Below are 18411 nucleotides of genomic sequence, written 5' to 3'. Positions count from 1 at the left end.
TGCATACAGTTTTTGATTATGATGGATTATGCAGTGGGTGAATATGAAATCCATCAGAAATATATATTCTCTGATGGAATGTCCCATTTCACAACTTTCAGATGTGATCTTTTAGAGTGTTATGGTGCAGGGAAGCTATTTGTTTGTCCGTGTATCCAGCTGGCACAACTATGTAAATAAAAGTCTCATTCAAGGGATGTGCTTTGTTAAATTCAAGTATCCTGTTATGTGTCAACAGCCATATGAAATTTATTTCTCGTTTTCTCCTACTTTCTCCCTCCTGCACACACACACACACACACACACACACACACACACACACACACACACACACACACACACACACACACACACACACACACACACACACACGAGCGTTAGCATGGAGATTTCTTTATTCACTTATTTACCTTGAGCACCATGTGACCCCTTAGGGGCACAAGCGCATAGCTTTACATCAGGCTTCTATATTCTATATACATACCACCCACACACACACACACACACACACACACACACACACACACACACACACACACACACACACACACACACACACACACATTTTTGGGGGTTTTCAAAATAAAAATAATGCTAATACAACCTCTAAATCAAACTATTTTATATTTATTAAACATTGCTCAGTTACTTTATATTTGATCAATGTAAAAAAGAGGTGGAAAAAATAGTAATTATTGCACTTGTTACTCAGTGTCATCAGAAATTGTGTATAATCAGAGCATAATACATTTGCTGACTCTTCAAACCTGGTGCTAACATCCAACAAACATGGACTGCGCTCAGCAGCTGTCTAAGTATCTAAAAGTCTCCAAAAAGCGTGTGCAAGCTGTACATATATTATTGCATAGTGAAAGACATTATTACTTTGTGTATAATTTGAATATGTAACTGTGCAGATGACAAATAAAATGGACTCTGACTTTAACTGTTGGACTGGGCTCCAGTTTACTGTTATAATTATGCTTTAACAGTCATATAAACACTTGCCAAGTATAAATGTTTTGGAGCCAAATTTGAAGAAAATAAAACAACTTTGGGTGCAAATTGAAAACAGGGCATCTCTACAGCAAAGGCTTATGTAGTATATGCAATTGTGCTTATTTGTAATCCTGTTTTACAGCAAAGTAACTGGGTGTTCTGCTGAAGCACAGAAATAACTCAATGAAAAGAAATTGCAATTACATTTTAATTATTTTCCTGTTTTCCTTTTAAACATGGATTAAGTGTCCTCAATTTACTTGATTTATACCACCGTGATGAAGGAATGGAAGGCCTGAGAGCCTGATGAACAAAGCATTCTTGATATCTGTGTGCTACTGTATTTGCCAAGAACACTTAAGCTGCATTGAGTTGGATGTTAAAACAGGAACCTTCAGATCACATCAGAAATCAGATTCACATCATTCCAGCTCACCCTCACCGTCACTTCAAATGAAACCAGATCTCCTTTGTGCCATGATGTGAATATATTTTGGTTCTTTGGCTCTAGATAACCGGATAATTTAAGTGATTATGCTGAGAAAAGTTATTCAGAAAAACTTCAGATAACATGGTGACTAAAAAGACCTCAGATGGTATGTTCTGTTCAAAAACACATAAAAAAGGCCATACTGTATATATAGGTCATGTACTAACATATTCCTTTCAATCTATTTGTTTGGCAGCAGTGGAACAAGTCTTCAGAGGCCAAGTGGAAAAGAAAACGTTTTCCATTTCAACGAGCCTCCTCAGACCAGTATAGTAACACCAGATGGACGTCTCTGCTATAGCACGATGGGGATATGAGGTCATGAAAATGGATTTTCCTGAAATTAAGGACAAAGCTCGAAGTTTATGTTATAATGTTCTATACTGAGACCGTAACACTCCATGATATTTATTATATTATAAATAAAACTACATGGTTACTCATTTGAGGTGTACCGATTTCATCACCGTCATTTTTGTTTTAATTCTAGACATACAAAATAATTTAAAGCTTAACTATGAAATCACTTTGAAGGCTTGGTGATCGATTGTCTCTCAGCAACACTAGTTGACATGTGTTCTTTTGCTTTTCTGCATTAACTATGACATATATGGTGTCATGTGATTGGCCAAGCAAAAAAACCCCAAAAAACCCCCCCAAAAAACCTTCATTTTAAATAAAAAAAAGACTTTATATCAACCCTGATAACACCACAGCCAAAATTAACAGGCCGTTGATCACTCACAGAGTCAGAAGTACTGGAATGCCCAGTTGGCATCAGCTTCCAAAGTTATCACCCAGTCTACAGTCATTAAGTGATTAATCACATCCTCATACTTATACTCGCTTATCAGCATGTTTGTAATCTGTAGTCTGGGGCTATTGGAGCAACATCTGTGCATTTTCTCATCTCTCTAAAGCTAGACAGTTTAGTGACCCAAAAATGTCAGACACTTTTGATGATCGACAGATATAAATTTGTGTTTAAAACTACTAGCAAAAAGCAGAGAATGAAGGAACAATCATAGTTAATTATTACCATTAATTCCACTTTTGCAGACTTCAGGAATGAGCCCTGGGAGCATTTAAGGATATGGAAAAAGGATACGTGAAAAAAGGCAAGTGGGGGTTGGAATGAAAGAGTATGATTATGTTCATTAATGTTCATCCAAGAAACAACAAGACTGCTTTGCTATGCACAATGCTGCCTTTCAGAAAATTCCAAAAACTAAAGGAAAAATCAATCTTCCTTGATGTCTCCCATTTCATGGTTGATTAGAATTTTTGAAGACACTTTTGGACACTTTTCCCACATATACCATGACTGTAAGCAGACTGTCAACAACTAAAAATCACATTAAAACCACCATAAGCTCAGACAGTTGATTTTTATAAAGGAAATAAGGTAGTTTGCTTATAATAAGAAACATCTGCATTCCACACTTTACTATCCCACATCTAATTAAGACACATGGAAAACAGGGCATTTAAAAGTTAAGCCATTATTTACCTGACATGCTGCGTATATTAAATGCCAACACTAAAAACTTAAAGGCCCAGTAAATAATTGTCTTCTGTGAGGTCTGAATAGTATAACATTAAACTTAGACCTCTTTACTGACACCTAGGGGATGGGCTGTTGTGGAAGATATTCTGCCCCAGGTTTAGTAGTATATGTTTATTATAGCAATAATAGGCTGTTTGTTATATCAATGTTAGTGCTTCCATGCTCTGAAATTAAAAACTGGGGTGGTTGTTGTTATAGCAAGTCTAGACAGTATTATGGCACACTTTAATTTAATTGATCAATCAAAATACCCAACTTCGTACAGAGAAACTCTGCTGCTGCATCAAACCACCCCATAATGAATTTATTTTACTATAACACTTTCTATCAACATAATCTAACAAAGCCTTGAATACTATATGTATTTTTCCCTTGAACTTTAGTCACCTTGTACCAGAGGTTTCCTGGACTGATAAGAGTTCAGGTGTTTGTAAGTCTGGTGTTTAAAAAAAAAAAAACATTTCTTGTACAGAAATTGTAGAATTGTGTATCTCTAAACAAAAAATGTACTTTCTCACTTCATCAATCTTTCTGGCTTCATTTTCCAAACAAGCGGAAATGTACTGAAGGACAGTGGCAGATGGAATAAGGAGATAATACATGACTTGGCTTCATCTCTTTAAGTGTGTGGAACCGTCTTAATAGTATTTGCCATTTGAGAATAGGAGTCATAATTCTTTATAGACTCTTTAAAATTTTCACTGAAAAACAGAAATGAGTTTTTATCTGTGTACCTCATTACATGTCTTAATATGCAATACAATGATATTGCTTGCATTTACATAAAGTTTTCTTCTGATTCACTTCCTAACCCTAACCCTGTTAATAGGTCTTCTGAGTGCCTAATCCTCTGTGTTAAAAAGAATGGCTAATTGAATTAACAGCTGAACACAAATGGATGCTATATGATTCAAGTCAGCACTAGGGAATTTGCTGTGTGAATATACACATATTCCTAACATTCTAAACATTTCCATAAGTGTCATGTAGCTGTAGGAGATAAATCAGCAAAAGTAACACATTGCGTATTCCTTAGATGAGTTTACAGCATGCATTCTCCTTATGTCTTTGCATAGCCTAGGCTAGCTTAAACACCCCAGTGGGGTGGCCTTGTTGGCAGTAATGAGTTTTCCAGATGCTTCTGTCCAGCAGATACAGTGAAACCAGTGCCATCTGGGAACTCTCCCTCTCTGTCTCTACTCTGGCCAGGACCAGAACCTCCCCAAGAATAACTGGCTTGTTCTGAGAGCTGTGTTGGGCCAGGAAAATGCACTTATTCTTAACCTGAAACATATGCAGTGGTATGTATGTGTTGTATGTGGTCCCAATCAAAGGCAGGCATCAAGAACTGCCTCTAAAAACCCTGAAAATTAATCAGACATCCTTGGGGAGTTATGTCATCAAGGTACTTCCATGTGCAACTATAGACAAGCCATGATCAAATGACACAGGATCTGAAAGCAGAACTGAAATTTCAGTATATTGTTACTGTTATGCTGTCATAAGCTGACCCTCATTATGTTACTTCCATACAAATTGTACCGGACACAACTAGCCAGTCTAGAGACTTACGGGACAGTTTGGAAGACACTGTATGTGCCATGATATTATGTCAAATGAGATGAAAAATCAAAGTGAATGTCTGTTCTCTGTAAATAGGACATGTAATCCCTGTTAGCTCCCTGGCTTTTCATCTGTCACTGTTTCATGCCAGTAGCAGAGAGACAAATGTAGTGTTGAGAGCTGTGGAACCTTAAAAAGAGCCTTAATGTTTTTATGGAGTTGTTCAGAGGAACATTTAAACATAGACATTTTCTTTAGTAGGTGAGCTGCTTTTACTTTTACTCAAATACATAAAAACCTACTAATGTATTCCTGCTCCTTCACCGTTTATGAAATCATAATTTCTCTGTTATCTAACAATTTGCTGAATGTACTGAACATAATCTCTATGTTTAGAAGTAATGCCCTGCATTTTGATCCTAAAAAAGCCAATTTTATAATGAAACTTTACATTAATCTTCCATTAGGCCTTTAGAATAACCATAAATCATACAGAAATTCTGAGCATGCAAGGCTAGAGAGAATTATATCATGAGGGCATGTAAAATGACATACATTTTTCCAAAATCACACTATACAAGCTTTCCATCAATGTGTTCAATAAATAAAATCACTTATATGTAGTCACTCCCGATCTGTGGATAAAAGGTTTTATCATCATGAAGACCCTGCATCATGGGCAGACTGCAAGGTTCAAATTTAGGACCACTAAGATTTAACCTAAACATCTGTACTTACTGATATTAAGATTCAGATAAATAAAGATTATACACTAAGAATGTGAATTATACACTGTGAATGGAGTAATTTTAAATTTGATCAACAAAAGAAATATGTTGATTGATGTGCATTTTGGTAAATAAGCAAAAATCGGGAACGTAGAAAATTTTCAATACCTGGGAATTGTTTTTGATCCATATAATTACCATCAATTAATATATAAAAAGAAATGTCTCAGACAATAAAATAAAGTAAGTAACTTTATCTTCTCTTAAACCTGTATTTTAAAATATTTTTATATCTTCTCTAAAAATATATGCTGTATAATAAATTATTATTCATCCTAAGGACAGTAAACAGTGACCAGAAAGACAAGATATGTGAAAGCAAATATTTTTTCTATAAGGAAACTTCTTTTTTACATTGTGGCTGTTAGAGAAGGACAAACATTTACTGATTAATTTAGAAACGTAATAACAAAAGAACAAAAATACTTTACTAGCTGGATAAATGTTCTAGAAGTTTGTCTATCTCAGCTTGTGGATTTTTGCATGGTTCTGAGTCCTGAAAGGTATTTCATTCCATCTATGTACGTATGAATTAATAACCTTTAGTCCATCTTTTTAAACCTGCATTCATTTTACTTCATTTGGACATATAGCTCCCTCTGGTGTTAGGTGAAAATGTGATAAAAGCCTGAAGCTGGAATTAGGGATTAGAAAAGGAAATAAAGTATGCTATATTGTTTATACACACATTTGGGTACCTTTGGCCAACGCATTGTGGAATGTTCAACACTCTACTAAGCCTGTATTTACTACAAATGATTTAGGCAACTAGGAAAAAGGTAACGTGTACAAACTTCTTGAGTCTTGAGTCCCATTTGTTGATAGATATAGGAATCCATTCATCCATCAATAAATGCAGTGCTTCCGGTGTCACTGCCTGCCATACATGCCCATAGCATAACAGATCCACCCTCATATTTAATATTTGGCAGGGCACACTGTTCCTCCAAATATATACCTAAGGTGATTAAGACAAGTTCCTTTTTTGCCTTATCAGTTCACAGCACATGTTTGCAAAAAGACTCTGGCCTGTTCGTTTGCATACATCACACAATCACTTTTTGTGAAGAGTTCACATGTAAGATTTCCTTCTAATGAATCTTCAGTTCATGTTTCTGCAACTTTGCAAAGAAAAAAAATCACCATTACTCCAGTGTCATCTATACCTTTCTGCAGATCCTTGCTTTGACTTGCAGTCCTGCATATATGCAGTTCTATCCGAAGGTTTTTCAAATCTTACTTCGACCTCTACAGTTCCTGTTAACTGCCATTTATTAATGACATTTCAGACAGTGGTAATTGTGCACTTTACAATCATAAATAGCCTTCCCCTACAATGTAGGCATCAGTTATCTCAGTTTCAGATCTTGCTTAGAGGAGCTCAATATTGTTCAGAGTTAGCACAATATTTGAAGAGTCTAAAACACAATGGAATTTCTTATTCCTAATTCTTGATCTACTTTTTGAGACCTAATGAGCCAATTAAGGTCTAGCAAGTGGATTCTCGGACTTTACAAAAGGAAAAGGTATTCAAACATTATTATATGCCACGATTACTATTTTTTTTAGATTAATATGCATAAACTATCTGCACATTAACATTGGCAGAATTTATTTATTTTTTATCTTTTGGCTTCAGGGGCTGTATTTACTTGGATTGATGCATATTAACCGATGCGTATTAACAATTCATTGTGCTGCCTACATTCAGGCCAGTTTCCCATGTAGTGTTAGGAAAATGCATCCTAAAATAGGATGGAATATAAAAATAACTTTTGACAAAAATGTAGACCTAATATAGTACAGCAGATGGATAGAAACCCTACATCAAATTCCTGTTTATCTCAATCAAATAGACTAGCTTTATTTCAGAAACATTATACTAAATCAACGGTTTAATAAACACCGATAATCAAATCAGAACACCTCGCTGATATATAACATTTAACTTTTTGTTGCCGATTCTAGCTCCTTGCTTCTCAAAAATGAAGTTGAGCTAACTTTGTGGCTTACAGTTTTTACCTGCTTCTTCTTATTCCTGCTTATTTCCTATTTTTTTGTTTGACTTCCTCATAAGCAGACCTATTCATGGATTCAGCACTTGACACACATGAGACAAGGTGTTTTGTTTCTGCCCACTGAGAGTTTTAGAGGGTTCCTCATTTTGATGTTTGCTTTTACTTCTATACTTCATCTCTGCATTGCACATTTTGTGTTTACCTACCTGTAGTGTACTTGACTTATCAGCTCATTCACAACTATTCATGAGATTAAAATGGACACATTAGATGATGAAAAAAACTAGACCATGAGACAAATTAGATCAGAGGGGGAAAAATGGGTGTTTATCTAGGGCAATTAACCACTCTGAGCACATGGACTGGTTTAGATTTTGTTTGGAAAAAAAGTAAAAATGTCATATTTTCACAATTTGATTACTGGATGTTTTGGTAAGTAGGTATTTGTAAGGGAAGATTGCCTCCATCAAAAGTTTCTCATTTCCACCAGGCCAGAGATCTTACATTTCATATTCCCTTCTAGATATAGTCCAAAATGGCTGAAAGACCTATTATTGGTCACCTTTTGCCAACTGGCCAATGTTCAGGGCTCACAGTGAACAGCCTATATTCAAGGCAGCAGCTTGCTGTGCTATTGCATGCTTGAGGCGCCACATGATGTTTCGTACAGTAAAAATGGATATAGATGCACCGATGTTTCTGATTGGTGCTGATGCTATGGTGTGATTATTTTTGTGTGAATTTTGTGTTGTTCTTTTCCAAAACAAATAATATTTCTTCTTTGGTTGTGTAGGCATATTATTGAAATAATAAAAAGCCTAAAAATCACTAAGCACAAGTCGTCTGCATGTCTGGCAAGACAAATCATCATGGATGTCAGCTTACAGTCCCAGAAAAACTGCTGGTCATCCCGAATGATTCATCCCCAGGTCAGGTTCTTGCGATATCCCAACAGAACATTCTGATCTCCCTTTTGGCCACTGCTCACAACCTTGGGGTAACAATGGACATGCTTATTCACTCTCTTGTAATTATAAAGACTGGATTACTGCTACTTTCTGTTGGCAGGTTTAACTCTGAACACAATTCATCCTCTGCAAATGATCCAAAATGCAGCTGTACGACTAGTTTTCAACCTGCCTAAATTCTCACACACCACACCACTGCTGCGCTCCCTGCACTGGCTTCTGGTAGCTGCACACATCAGATTCAAAACACTGATGCTTGTCTACAAAGCCAAAAATGGACCAGCAACCTCTTACCTCAAAGAGCTACTGAAAATCTACCTAATGATTATTTACCTGTTTGTTTTATGTACTGTGTTAAAAATAGGGGTCCCAATAAAATTTTAGATTTAGTATCCTTAACCTGTCACCTAGTGAACCAGTGTTGTTGTATTCATTGATAGAGACTTTAACACAAAGAGTTTAAAACAGCTCCCATTAGAATTTTTTTATATGCTGTTAACTTATACTGGCTTAAATACAACCCGAATTTTAAAAAAGTTGGGACGTTTTTAAATTTGAATAAATTAAAAAAAAAAAACTTCAGAAACTCATAACCTTGATGCCCAGACATCTTCACACTGTTTAGAAAAGAAGAGAAGTAAACATGCCCCCGTCCCAAATTTTTTGAGACCGGTAGCAGGCATCAAATTTGAAATAAGCTAATTTAATGGCTAAAAGTGTAAAGTTTCGGTGTTTAAACGTTTATGTTAACTATTTTCTATTGTGAATAAAATATTGGCTCATGTGATTTAAATGTCTTTTAGTTTTCATTTTATTCATATTTAAAAAAAAAACGTCCCAATTTTTTTCCAAGAATTCGGGTTGTATTGTTATTTGTGGTAGGACTAAAGTGCTCTTATATATGCCAATTGTCACTGCAAAAAAAAAAAAATTAAGCACTTAATGCACACATTGTTACTGTATTTATTGATGTAATTACTGCTCATTTAATATTGAGCACTACATGTACATATTCATTTGCTCAAAACACTTACGATGCAAACTCTATCTAATAATACTATACGTAAAACTGGAGGAAAAGTGCTTGCTACCTACTACAAGGACAAATTTGTACAATGATCAAGCTGCAAGGAAACTGGCCTTGCAACAAGGACAATGAACAAGACTTTGGTGTTTTTTATCTAGATTCACCATGTGACATTTTGCATATAAGAAACAGACAATTTGCTTATAGAGAAAAATCAACAACAGCATATCATTTCCTTGATATTCATACAGACATCCATTAGACAGGTTAGGCAAATAACTGTAAACGGTGTGGTTGTGATTCTTGTTGATTCCTCAACAAAAGTAGGGAATGAATACAATCACAATGAGGTCCATGTACAACCTTTTTATTTAGACCAAGAGAAAGGATGCATTCAAAGGAAGTTTTCTTCTAAAGCAGAAGGTGTGAAGCACCAAACCCTGCCCCAGTGACGCATTTTCATTACTGCTTCTCTTTTTCACTTCATGCTTGCACATAGTCACCAAATACATCTCACTAAACGGGTTCAGCAAGTCCACCGACTGATATCTCCATCGCCCAAAGGTGGAGACCTTGTCCTAAGGTATGCGGGTGGCACTGCGAGTTCCGTGTCTAATGCGACATGAACGACTGCTACAATAAGTTTACAGTAAACGTCAGCATTAACGCTGTGATTGAGACGCGCCCTGTCTGTCCTATAGGCTGAACCTGAGCGAGGTGACGCGTGGAAGGAAGCGACGCCATGCGCTCAGTCCTCTCGACACTGCTCACATCACCATAGCGTCATATCCAATATATCAGCCGACAAAAAACCTACACAGACCATCGTGTGCTTTAGCGTTACATACTGTAGCTGTACGTTCGATACCTTTCGAGGTGCTAGCTGTGTTTGTGTCATCACTCCGGCAACAGAAAATGCTCGAGTGTCTTTGTGGGAACTGGTGCTTGCGTGTGTTTGAAGGAAACAAATCGACGTGGTATTTTCTGCTCTTGCTGCTCGTCTATGTGCTTTATCTCGTTTTTGGGGCTGTCGTTTTCTCTCTGGTGGAATTGCCGTATGAGGACTTGCTCCGTAAAGAGCTCATTGACGCGAAGCAGCAGTTTCTGCGTGAAAATGAATGTTTATCTGAAGAGAAACTGGAGGCTTTTCTGTCCAGAGCGCTGCAGGCGAATAATTACGGCGTGTCCGTATTAAACAACAACACAACCAACTGGAACTGGGATTTCACATCAGCGCTATTTTTCGCCAGCACAGTTCTCTCCACGACAGGTGAGTCCGGCCATCATTGACTAAAAATAGTCTCAACTGTAAGCTATAGAATGTCCTATCAAATATTTAAAGCATTTCCTGTTTGCTAAGACAAACTAACGTCTCATCTTCAATAGGCCTCAATCAGCCTCACTGTTCTCCTGCTCTGGCCTTCTGTTTGTTACCTGGAAATTACATTTATGGTTAAACCCAGTCTTACTTTCATTCATTCATGTATGAATTTAAAAAAGGACCTTTTTTGTTGTCGGTCTGTCTAGGTCTATGTGTAATACACTTTGACAGCTCCTTTAAATTACGCATTGGCGCATCTCACGTATTTATTGAAAAAATGCAGTCAGATGTAATGATGATACATGTGATCAGTGCTTCAGTTGAATGTGATCAGTGCCTCAGTTAAATGTGATCAGTGCCTCAGTTGAATGTGATCAGTGCCTCAGTTGAATGTGATCAGTGCCTCAGTTGAATGTGATCAGTGCCAGTTGAATGTGATCAGTGCCAGGTGAATGTGATCAGTGCCAGGTGTATGTGATCAGTGCCAGGTGAATGTGATCAGTGCCAGGTGTATGTGATCAGTGACAGATGAATGTGATCAGTGCCAGGTGAATGTGATCAGTGCCAGGTGAATGTGATCAGTGCCAGTTGAATGTGATCAGTGCCAGGTGAATGTGATCAGTGCCAGTTGAATGTGATCAGTGCCAGGTGAATGTGATCAGTGACTCAGTTGAATGTGATCAGTGCCAGTTGAATGTGATCAGTGCCAGGTGAATGTGAACAGTGCCAGGTGAATGTGATCAGTGCCAGGTGTATGTGATCAGTGACAGATGAATGTGATCAGTGCCAGGTGTATGTGATCAGTGACAGATGAATGTGATCAGTGACTCAGGTGTATGATCAGTGTCAGGAGAATGTGATCAGTGCCAGGTGAATGTTAGGCTCCTAGAGCATGTGGACACAGAAGGACAGTGCAGCAGCACTGCAGGTGTGTTGAAGGTTGAGTGGAGGAAACTAGGTGTTGTGTTTCCTGGAATTAAATAACTTCATCCGGCATGGGGATCAAAGAAAGGTGTGTATTAACGCACTGCCCAGGGAGTAATCTAGTTGCTTTTTTATTTACTTTTATTAATACCATTTAAAATAAGCTTTATCCTAAAGCCTATACTAAATAATCTCCTCATGGGTAGAAGGCCATGAGCTGTTTACACATAACTACTGTATAACAAAAAAATGTTATTCTTATGTTACTGAACATTGAAATTTCAAGACATTAATATACAATATACAAGTATACAGTTAAAGCAAATGTTGCTCCACCAAAACTGTAGTACAACATATTACCATACAGTGTACATAACAGCAAATGCACTACAAATGTAAATAAATCTGCCAGACAAAGGGCATGCCAAACAAAGTAACGGTGTATAAATGCTGAGCATATCATTGCAAACATAACAATGTAAAATGTAAAAATAACAGCATAAGAGTGGAACAACATGATAATAAAAATATTATCGGTATTATGATACATGACAGACATTTTGACCTGTATGTGAATGAAGAAATATGATTAACGAAGAGACTCAATTTATTTCTGATGTATACACAAGGCAAAAAAAGGGGGGGGGGCATGTTTGGTTACAACTGTGCACATCAAAAATACCTATAAACAGAGGTTTAATATTGTAAACTTTATAAAATTTATTCAGCCTTTTGTTTAAAAATATGCTACAGGTTTACTTTATCTTATAATAAATCAATAAAATGTATTTAAATTCTTTATTTAATTAATGAAGGATCTGACTGAGCTCCATAGCAAGGACTGAGCTCCAAAGTTGGCTAAATTGCTAGAGTTTTGTTTCCTTTGCTATTGCTTTATAACTGTTATAACATGGATGTGCAATTGTGTAATGTTTGTTGCAATGCTATTGGACTGTCAGATTTCACAAGTGCACATCTTGGCGGTTTTCCACGAAAGAATCTCTAACGAACATACAACTTATCAACAGCAGATAATGCTGTGGTGTTTGTAAGTGCAAATAAAAGAGGGTGTAACGTGTGTGAGCAATCTAGTCTGGTTTGTTTACTTGAGCTCAGGTGGGTGTATAGGGCATCAGAATATTGAGACTGCCTGAGGGAGGAGCTGTTGCTGTGTCTAGTAGAGAAGGCCTAGATACTGTGGAATCTTTTGACAGCAGACATGAGAATGGGACATACATAATGTTGTTGACTTTATAGATTTAACATACAAGTATATTTAAGCTCTTGTATGCATCAAGGCCTGGTTTTCTCTGTCAATTTGAATGTTACACACACACACACACACACACACACACACACACACACACACACACATTAGAAAATGTTTGGTCACCTTAATTTCGAAGGTACAGGGATGGAGACACTGCAGAGCTCTAAGTTCCATACCAATAATATGTTGTACTCCTATGCACAAAAGTGTGTATCTCATAGAACCTGTGCACATTTGTGTTGTTAGGGTATGGCCACACAGTTCCTCTGTCAGATGAGGGAAAAGCCTTTTGCATCTTCTACTCTGTGGTTGGAATCCCATTCACCCTCCTGTTCCTGACCGCCGTGGTGCAGAGGGTTATGGTGTTCAGCACTCGACGTCCTGTAGCCTTCATACAGCGCCATTGGGGTCTGTCCAAGTCTCTGGTGACAAGTGTGCATGCATTCGTGTTAGCTGTCGTCATTGTCTCCTGCTTTTTCCTTATCCCTGCTGTAATCTTCTCTGTAATGGAGGAGAACTGGAACTTCCTGGAGTCTTTCTACTTCTGCTTTATCTCACTCAGCACCATTGGCCTGGGTGACTATGTGCCAGGAGAGGGCTACAACCAGAAGTTCAGGCAGCTGTATAAAGTGGGAATTACTGGTGAGTGTGAAAACTGAGTTCAATGTAAATGAAATGAACCTAACAAATAAATGTTTTGTATTCAGATGTCTAGTATGTAGCCAGTGTTATTGTATAAGTCTGTCTTTTCTCTTCAGTCTATCTGTTACTGGGCCTAATCGCCATGCTGGTGGTTCTGGAGACATTGTGTGAGCTTCAGCAGTTGAAGAAACTAAGAAAGTTATTTTATCTCAAGAAAGAGAAACCCGAAGACCAGCTTACAATCATGGAACATGATCATCTCTCTTTCACCTCTATGTCCGATCAAGGAGCCCCAGTCAGAGACTATAAGACAGATCTTTCCCCTGACATATCCCCAATGTCAGCCTGTGATTCTCCTGTCATTAGGTAAGGTCCTAAGCAAATGTCAGATTTGGATAGTGAATGATCAAATGCTTCTGAAGTAGATTAGTAGTACTTGAAACAAGGGTTGGAATACTTGCCGACTTTTACAAAACGGACCTATGATTGTAGCATTCATAGCATAGCTCATCATTGTGTAATAATAAATTATGAGACAGGAAATAAATCATGTAAAGTTTTTAAATTGTTTGTAGAATTGAATTTGTCCTTAACAGCTTTTAGGTACTAAATATCTATAGGGACATGTGGAGTACCTTAGTAATTTAAAGTATTTAAAAGTGGTAGAAATGTGTTAAAAAGGGATATATCGTTAATAAGAAATCAACGTCATTGATCATTCTGTGAATGTGTATTGATAGATACCTAATTAAGCACTTTTCCTGTGTGTGTATTCGTGTTACCAGTGCCACCACTGTAAGTGAGCTGTAATTATAAATGAAAATTATTATTATTAGTCAAAAGTTTGGGCACGCATGCTCAGAGAGGATTTCTTCATTTGTATTATTTTTCACATTTAAAAATAAGAAGTCACCAAAACTATGAAAAAACATAGAGTATAGAGGCAGTGACCATTAATTGTTAAACAAATTCAATTATTTAACGTTTTAGATTCTTTTTTAACCTTGATCTCACACACTTTACATGCCCTCGGTCACGCTTCTTAACAGCTTTTTATAAACGTTGTGTTATTAATACCCCCACCCCCACCCTTCACTTTAATATGGCTGTAGGGGTTGTGGTTTTTGATTGGTATGTGTAGGTGTGTGCATGTGGGTTGGACGGGGTGTATGAATGAAACATTCTTTGGTAAATGAGGAAAACACTAGGGGAAAAACTGAGCAACTGAAATGCAAAACAAGTTCCAAAAAACATAAAACGCAGAACAGCAGGAAACACATGACGAGGTCTTAGCGATGGAGGGTAATTGGCAAGACACGAGGAACGTGTGTAGAGGTGGGAAGGGAAAACACATGATAAATATTTAACAATCATTAACTTAAGATGAATTATAATCCCTTTTACTGTCTCCCACGTACAAACGGGGATGGGGGAAAATAAATATAAGTAAACATACATTTAAGATTAAATGTGCTTCATGCAGACACTTAGAGATCAATATAGTGTATTTTAAAAATGTGTAAGATATAAAAAATGCTAAACAAGCATTTAACAAGCTGTGTCCAAACTTTTGACTGCTGCTGTACTGTAATGTCATTAATGTAGTTGATTGATGTTGTGAGTAAATACTGACTTCACGCAATATAGGAACATCTTTAAAGCAGAAGAAGGTGAAAACACACCACATATCCTGGATTCATATATGATTTGCATTAACTGAAACAGACTGGATCTTAATGCTGTTATAATGCTGTATTAGCTGACGTTGCAGTAGTAAATACTGTAGTTTTTCACCTGAGGGCATTGTTTTGCGTTGTATTAGCAGTACGATGAAGGGCAATTACAAAATCAATTCTACGGACATGTTTTCAAATTGTGGTAATGGAAACTAGCTTGAAGCTACAATTCCCATGATCGGGATAATACATCATTCTTTTTTGTAATCTGTTTCTGTAACGTTGTTGAGGTGTTTATAGCTTGTTTGTTACAGTACATGAAAGTGTATGCTTTAAGACAGGGTATTAAAGAATCACTGCTACAAAATTCTTATGATCATTTTGTATGTTGGAATTAGTGTATGTAAAGCTTCAAAATTGTGAATAAAGAGTGCTGTCATGTAAAACTATAATACCTGTGCAGTCACCTGTAGAAATAAGAACTCTTAGGGGTTAAACTAGCATCTCTAGATAATTGTTAGTCATGTAAACACTGGACTCATCAGCCACACATCAGAATTATACTGTACAAACACAGCCGTGCAGACGGTGAGTTCATTTTGAGGGCATGCAACCAGGTTTGGATGAACTGCTGGTTTCAGTGAGGCCTTGTGACCAGCTGCAGCTGTACTGTGTGATGACAGCGTACCAATATGTCTGCTCAGATCTGTTAGCAGGAATATGTGCACTGCTACAGGAAGTCAATGATGTGCTACTTTTTATAGGCATGCTGAAATTGCATCAGGGTTATCAACTTCCACAAAAAAAAAAAACTGTTGTCAAGTTTGAACCTGAAAGAAAATAATATTTTTCTTTAAAAGAAAATATTTTTTCTGCTTTCTTCATTTTACAGGGTAGAACAATGTTTATACAGAAGGAGGCTGATGGCCTATCACTGTATATCACTTTAACACTCCATATAAAGCATTTAATATTACTCTCATTGATGTTTCCATACAAAATGATTTAATGCTTTAATTACGGCATCCTCAACTGGTTCAGCTGGTTGTTTGTCTTTATCAGGCTTATGGAAATGATGAACAAAACAGGTCGTCATATTTATGTACAATTTTATAGCACAATTCAGTTTCCCAAAGTGCTATACAATATCATAAGGAATATCCAATTAGTAATTACTCACTCACTCACTCACTCACTCATTTTCTACCGCTTATCCGAACTACTCGGGTCACGGGGAGCCTGTGCCTATCTCAGGCGTCATCGGGCATCGAGGCAGGATACACCCTGGACGGAGTGCCAACCCATTGCAGGGCACACACACACACTCTCATTCACTCACACACACACACACACACACACACACACACACACACACACACACACACACACACACACACACACACACACACACACACACACACACACACTCATTCACTCACACACTACGGACAATTTTCCAAAGATGCCAATCAACCTACCATGCATGTCTTTGGACCGGGGGAGGAAACCGGAGTACCCGGAGGAAACCCACGAGGCACGGGGAGAACATGCAAACTCCACACACACAAGGCGGAGGTGGGAATTGAACCCCCAACCCTGGAAGTGTGAGACGAACGTGCTACTAAGCCACCGTGCCCACCTCAATTAGTAATTAGTGTAAATAAAATACAAATTTAATGAAATAAAACAATAAACATCACAAGACTCAACAGAAGAAGTCGTGATACAACAGATCTTAAATGACTCAAATGCCTGGAAGAAAAAATATGTTTTTTAAATTAGATTTGAAATTGTCTACCATGCAGGATGCTTGGTAAGGAAAAAAAAAGGTAAGTTGTTTGAAAATCTTACGATAGAGGTATATCGAATCACATTATTAACGATTCTATGGGCTTCAGGGACATTGTGAAATATATAGACTTGCAAGATTGCAAGAATACTTGTAGAGAATCCATGGACAATTAATTTTATTTTGAATAAATAGTGCATACTATCATCAACAGGAATGTATTATGGCATGGAAAAAAAGCTGAGGGTGTAGTTCAGCTCACAGGTCGTAGCATTCTGTGATAAATTTAATAGAAATTCTAATTAACAGTATGTCTAATTCTATATAAAAATCTGTCTAAACTCTAGGAAGTAAGTAAATGGAGGTTGGTGTAAAATAAGTGTTTCTTTTAAAGATTAAATGTACAAGGTTTTATAATCAGAACTAAGCTTACTCTGATAACATCCATTCAATAGTGTGATAACATTCGAAGCGGGTGAACGGGGTTGAGTATGTGCAGAATAGACGTGGATATTTCTTCTTGTGGTATTGATCACCCGAAGGTGTCCAGCTGCTTATTAGTGAGCATTGTCAGAGCTTTTTGCCTGACTAAGCACAGGTCTCCTCACTGAAGCTTCCAAGAGGTGAGGAAGTTCATCTTGATCAGTCCCCTATGAACAGCTCCCCCCTCCTTTATCCCAAACACACACCCACCTGCACCGCCAGCCATCTTTCAAAACCTGGCTCTGGGCAGTAATGCTGCCACACTGCTGGGTGAAGATCCCACACATGATGTGCCGGCGCAATGCAGAGAGGCTATCAAACTCCGGCATTTCCCCCAAAGCTGCAGCCACTGACACACAGGTAAAGACTTCTAAATTCTATCATCTGAATCAGTAGTCTGCTAAAGTCTTGCATAGTCTTAAGCAGTAAACTTTTTTATGCATTTAATAATAACAAAATTATTTTTTATTTTATGTCTCCATTACACTGTTGAAGAAATTATTTTAGGATATTTTTGGAGTTCAGACACTCCTCACATAATGAACGATTTGATTGATTTGCTCCTTAAACATGGATCCAGTCACAGTCTGATGGTAAGGGGTAGAGGATACAATTATATTATATTTACACATGGTTCTGATTTGTTTTGTATGTTTCAGTATAAACCTACACACCATACCTTTCTAGAATTTAGCTTTTCAGCCTGAAATCCTTTTATTGTGAGTGGCCATATAATTAAAATAGATTTTTTTTTTAAATAAATAAAATACAAGCCATAAAAACATCAGTACAGCAGGACAGAAGTAACGACCCTGCAACTCTGTACGTGGCTCCCATGCTATCCTAAGCGGCCTATTTTAAGATTCTTGAAGTTTAGACAGGACAG

The 18411-nt window shown here is 37.3% G+C and overlaps 1 protein-coding gene across 1 annotated transcript; it reads left to right on the top strand.

The window, feature by feature from the left end:
• The first annotated feature begins 9858 nt into the window (after positions 1-9858).
• kcnk1a (potassium channel, subfamily K, member 1a) lies at positions 9859-15705 on the top strand. Its single transcript, XM_027140630.2, has 3 exons — positions 9859-10690; positions 13182-13577; positions 13694-15705. Exons 1-3 carry the CDS (start codon positions 10336-10338, stop codon positions 13945-13947), a joined length of 1005 nt encoding a protein of 334 aa, XP_026996431.1. The 5' UTR covers positions 9859-10335; the 3' UTR covers positions 13948-15705.
• Positions 15706-18411: the final 2706 nt, after the last annotated feature.

Source organism: Tachysurus fulvidraco, chromosome 8 (assembly GCF_022655615.1).
Source record: "Tachysurus fulvidraco isolate hzauxx_2018 chromosome 8, HZAU_PFXX_2.0, whole genome shotgun sequence".
Lineage (NCBI taxonomy): Eukaryota > Metazoa > Chordata > Actinopteri > Siluriformes > Bagridae > Tachysurus > Tachysurus fulvidraco.
The sequence above is the reverse complement of the archived record's forward strand: the minus strand, read 5'-3'. Positions and strand labels throughout refer to the sequence as shown.

Bases quoted from the DNA above. Each gene is read 5' to 3' on its own strand.
- kcnk1a (XM_027140630.2), top strand. From the start codon at position 10,336: ATGCTCGAGTGTCTTTGTGGGAACTGGTGCTTGCGTGTGTTTGAAGGA. The intron at 10,691-13,181 runs GTGAGTCCGGCC...TTGTGTTGTTAG, and splicing joins CACAGTTCTCTCCACGACAG to GGTATGGCCACACAGTTCCT. The intron at 13,578-13,693 runs GTGAGTGTGAAA...TTTTCTCTTCAG, and splicing joins GTATAAAGTGGGAATTACTG to TCTATCTGTTACTGGGCCTA.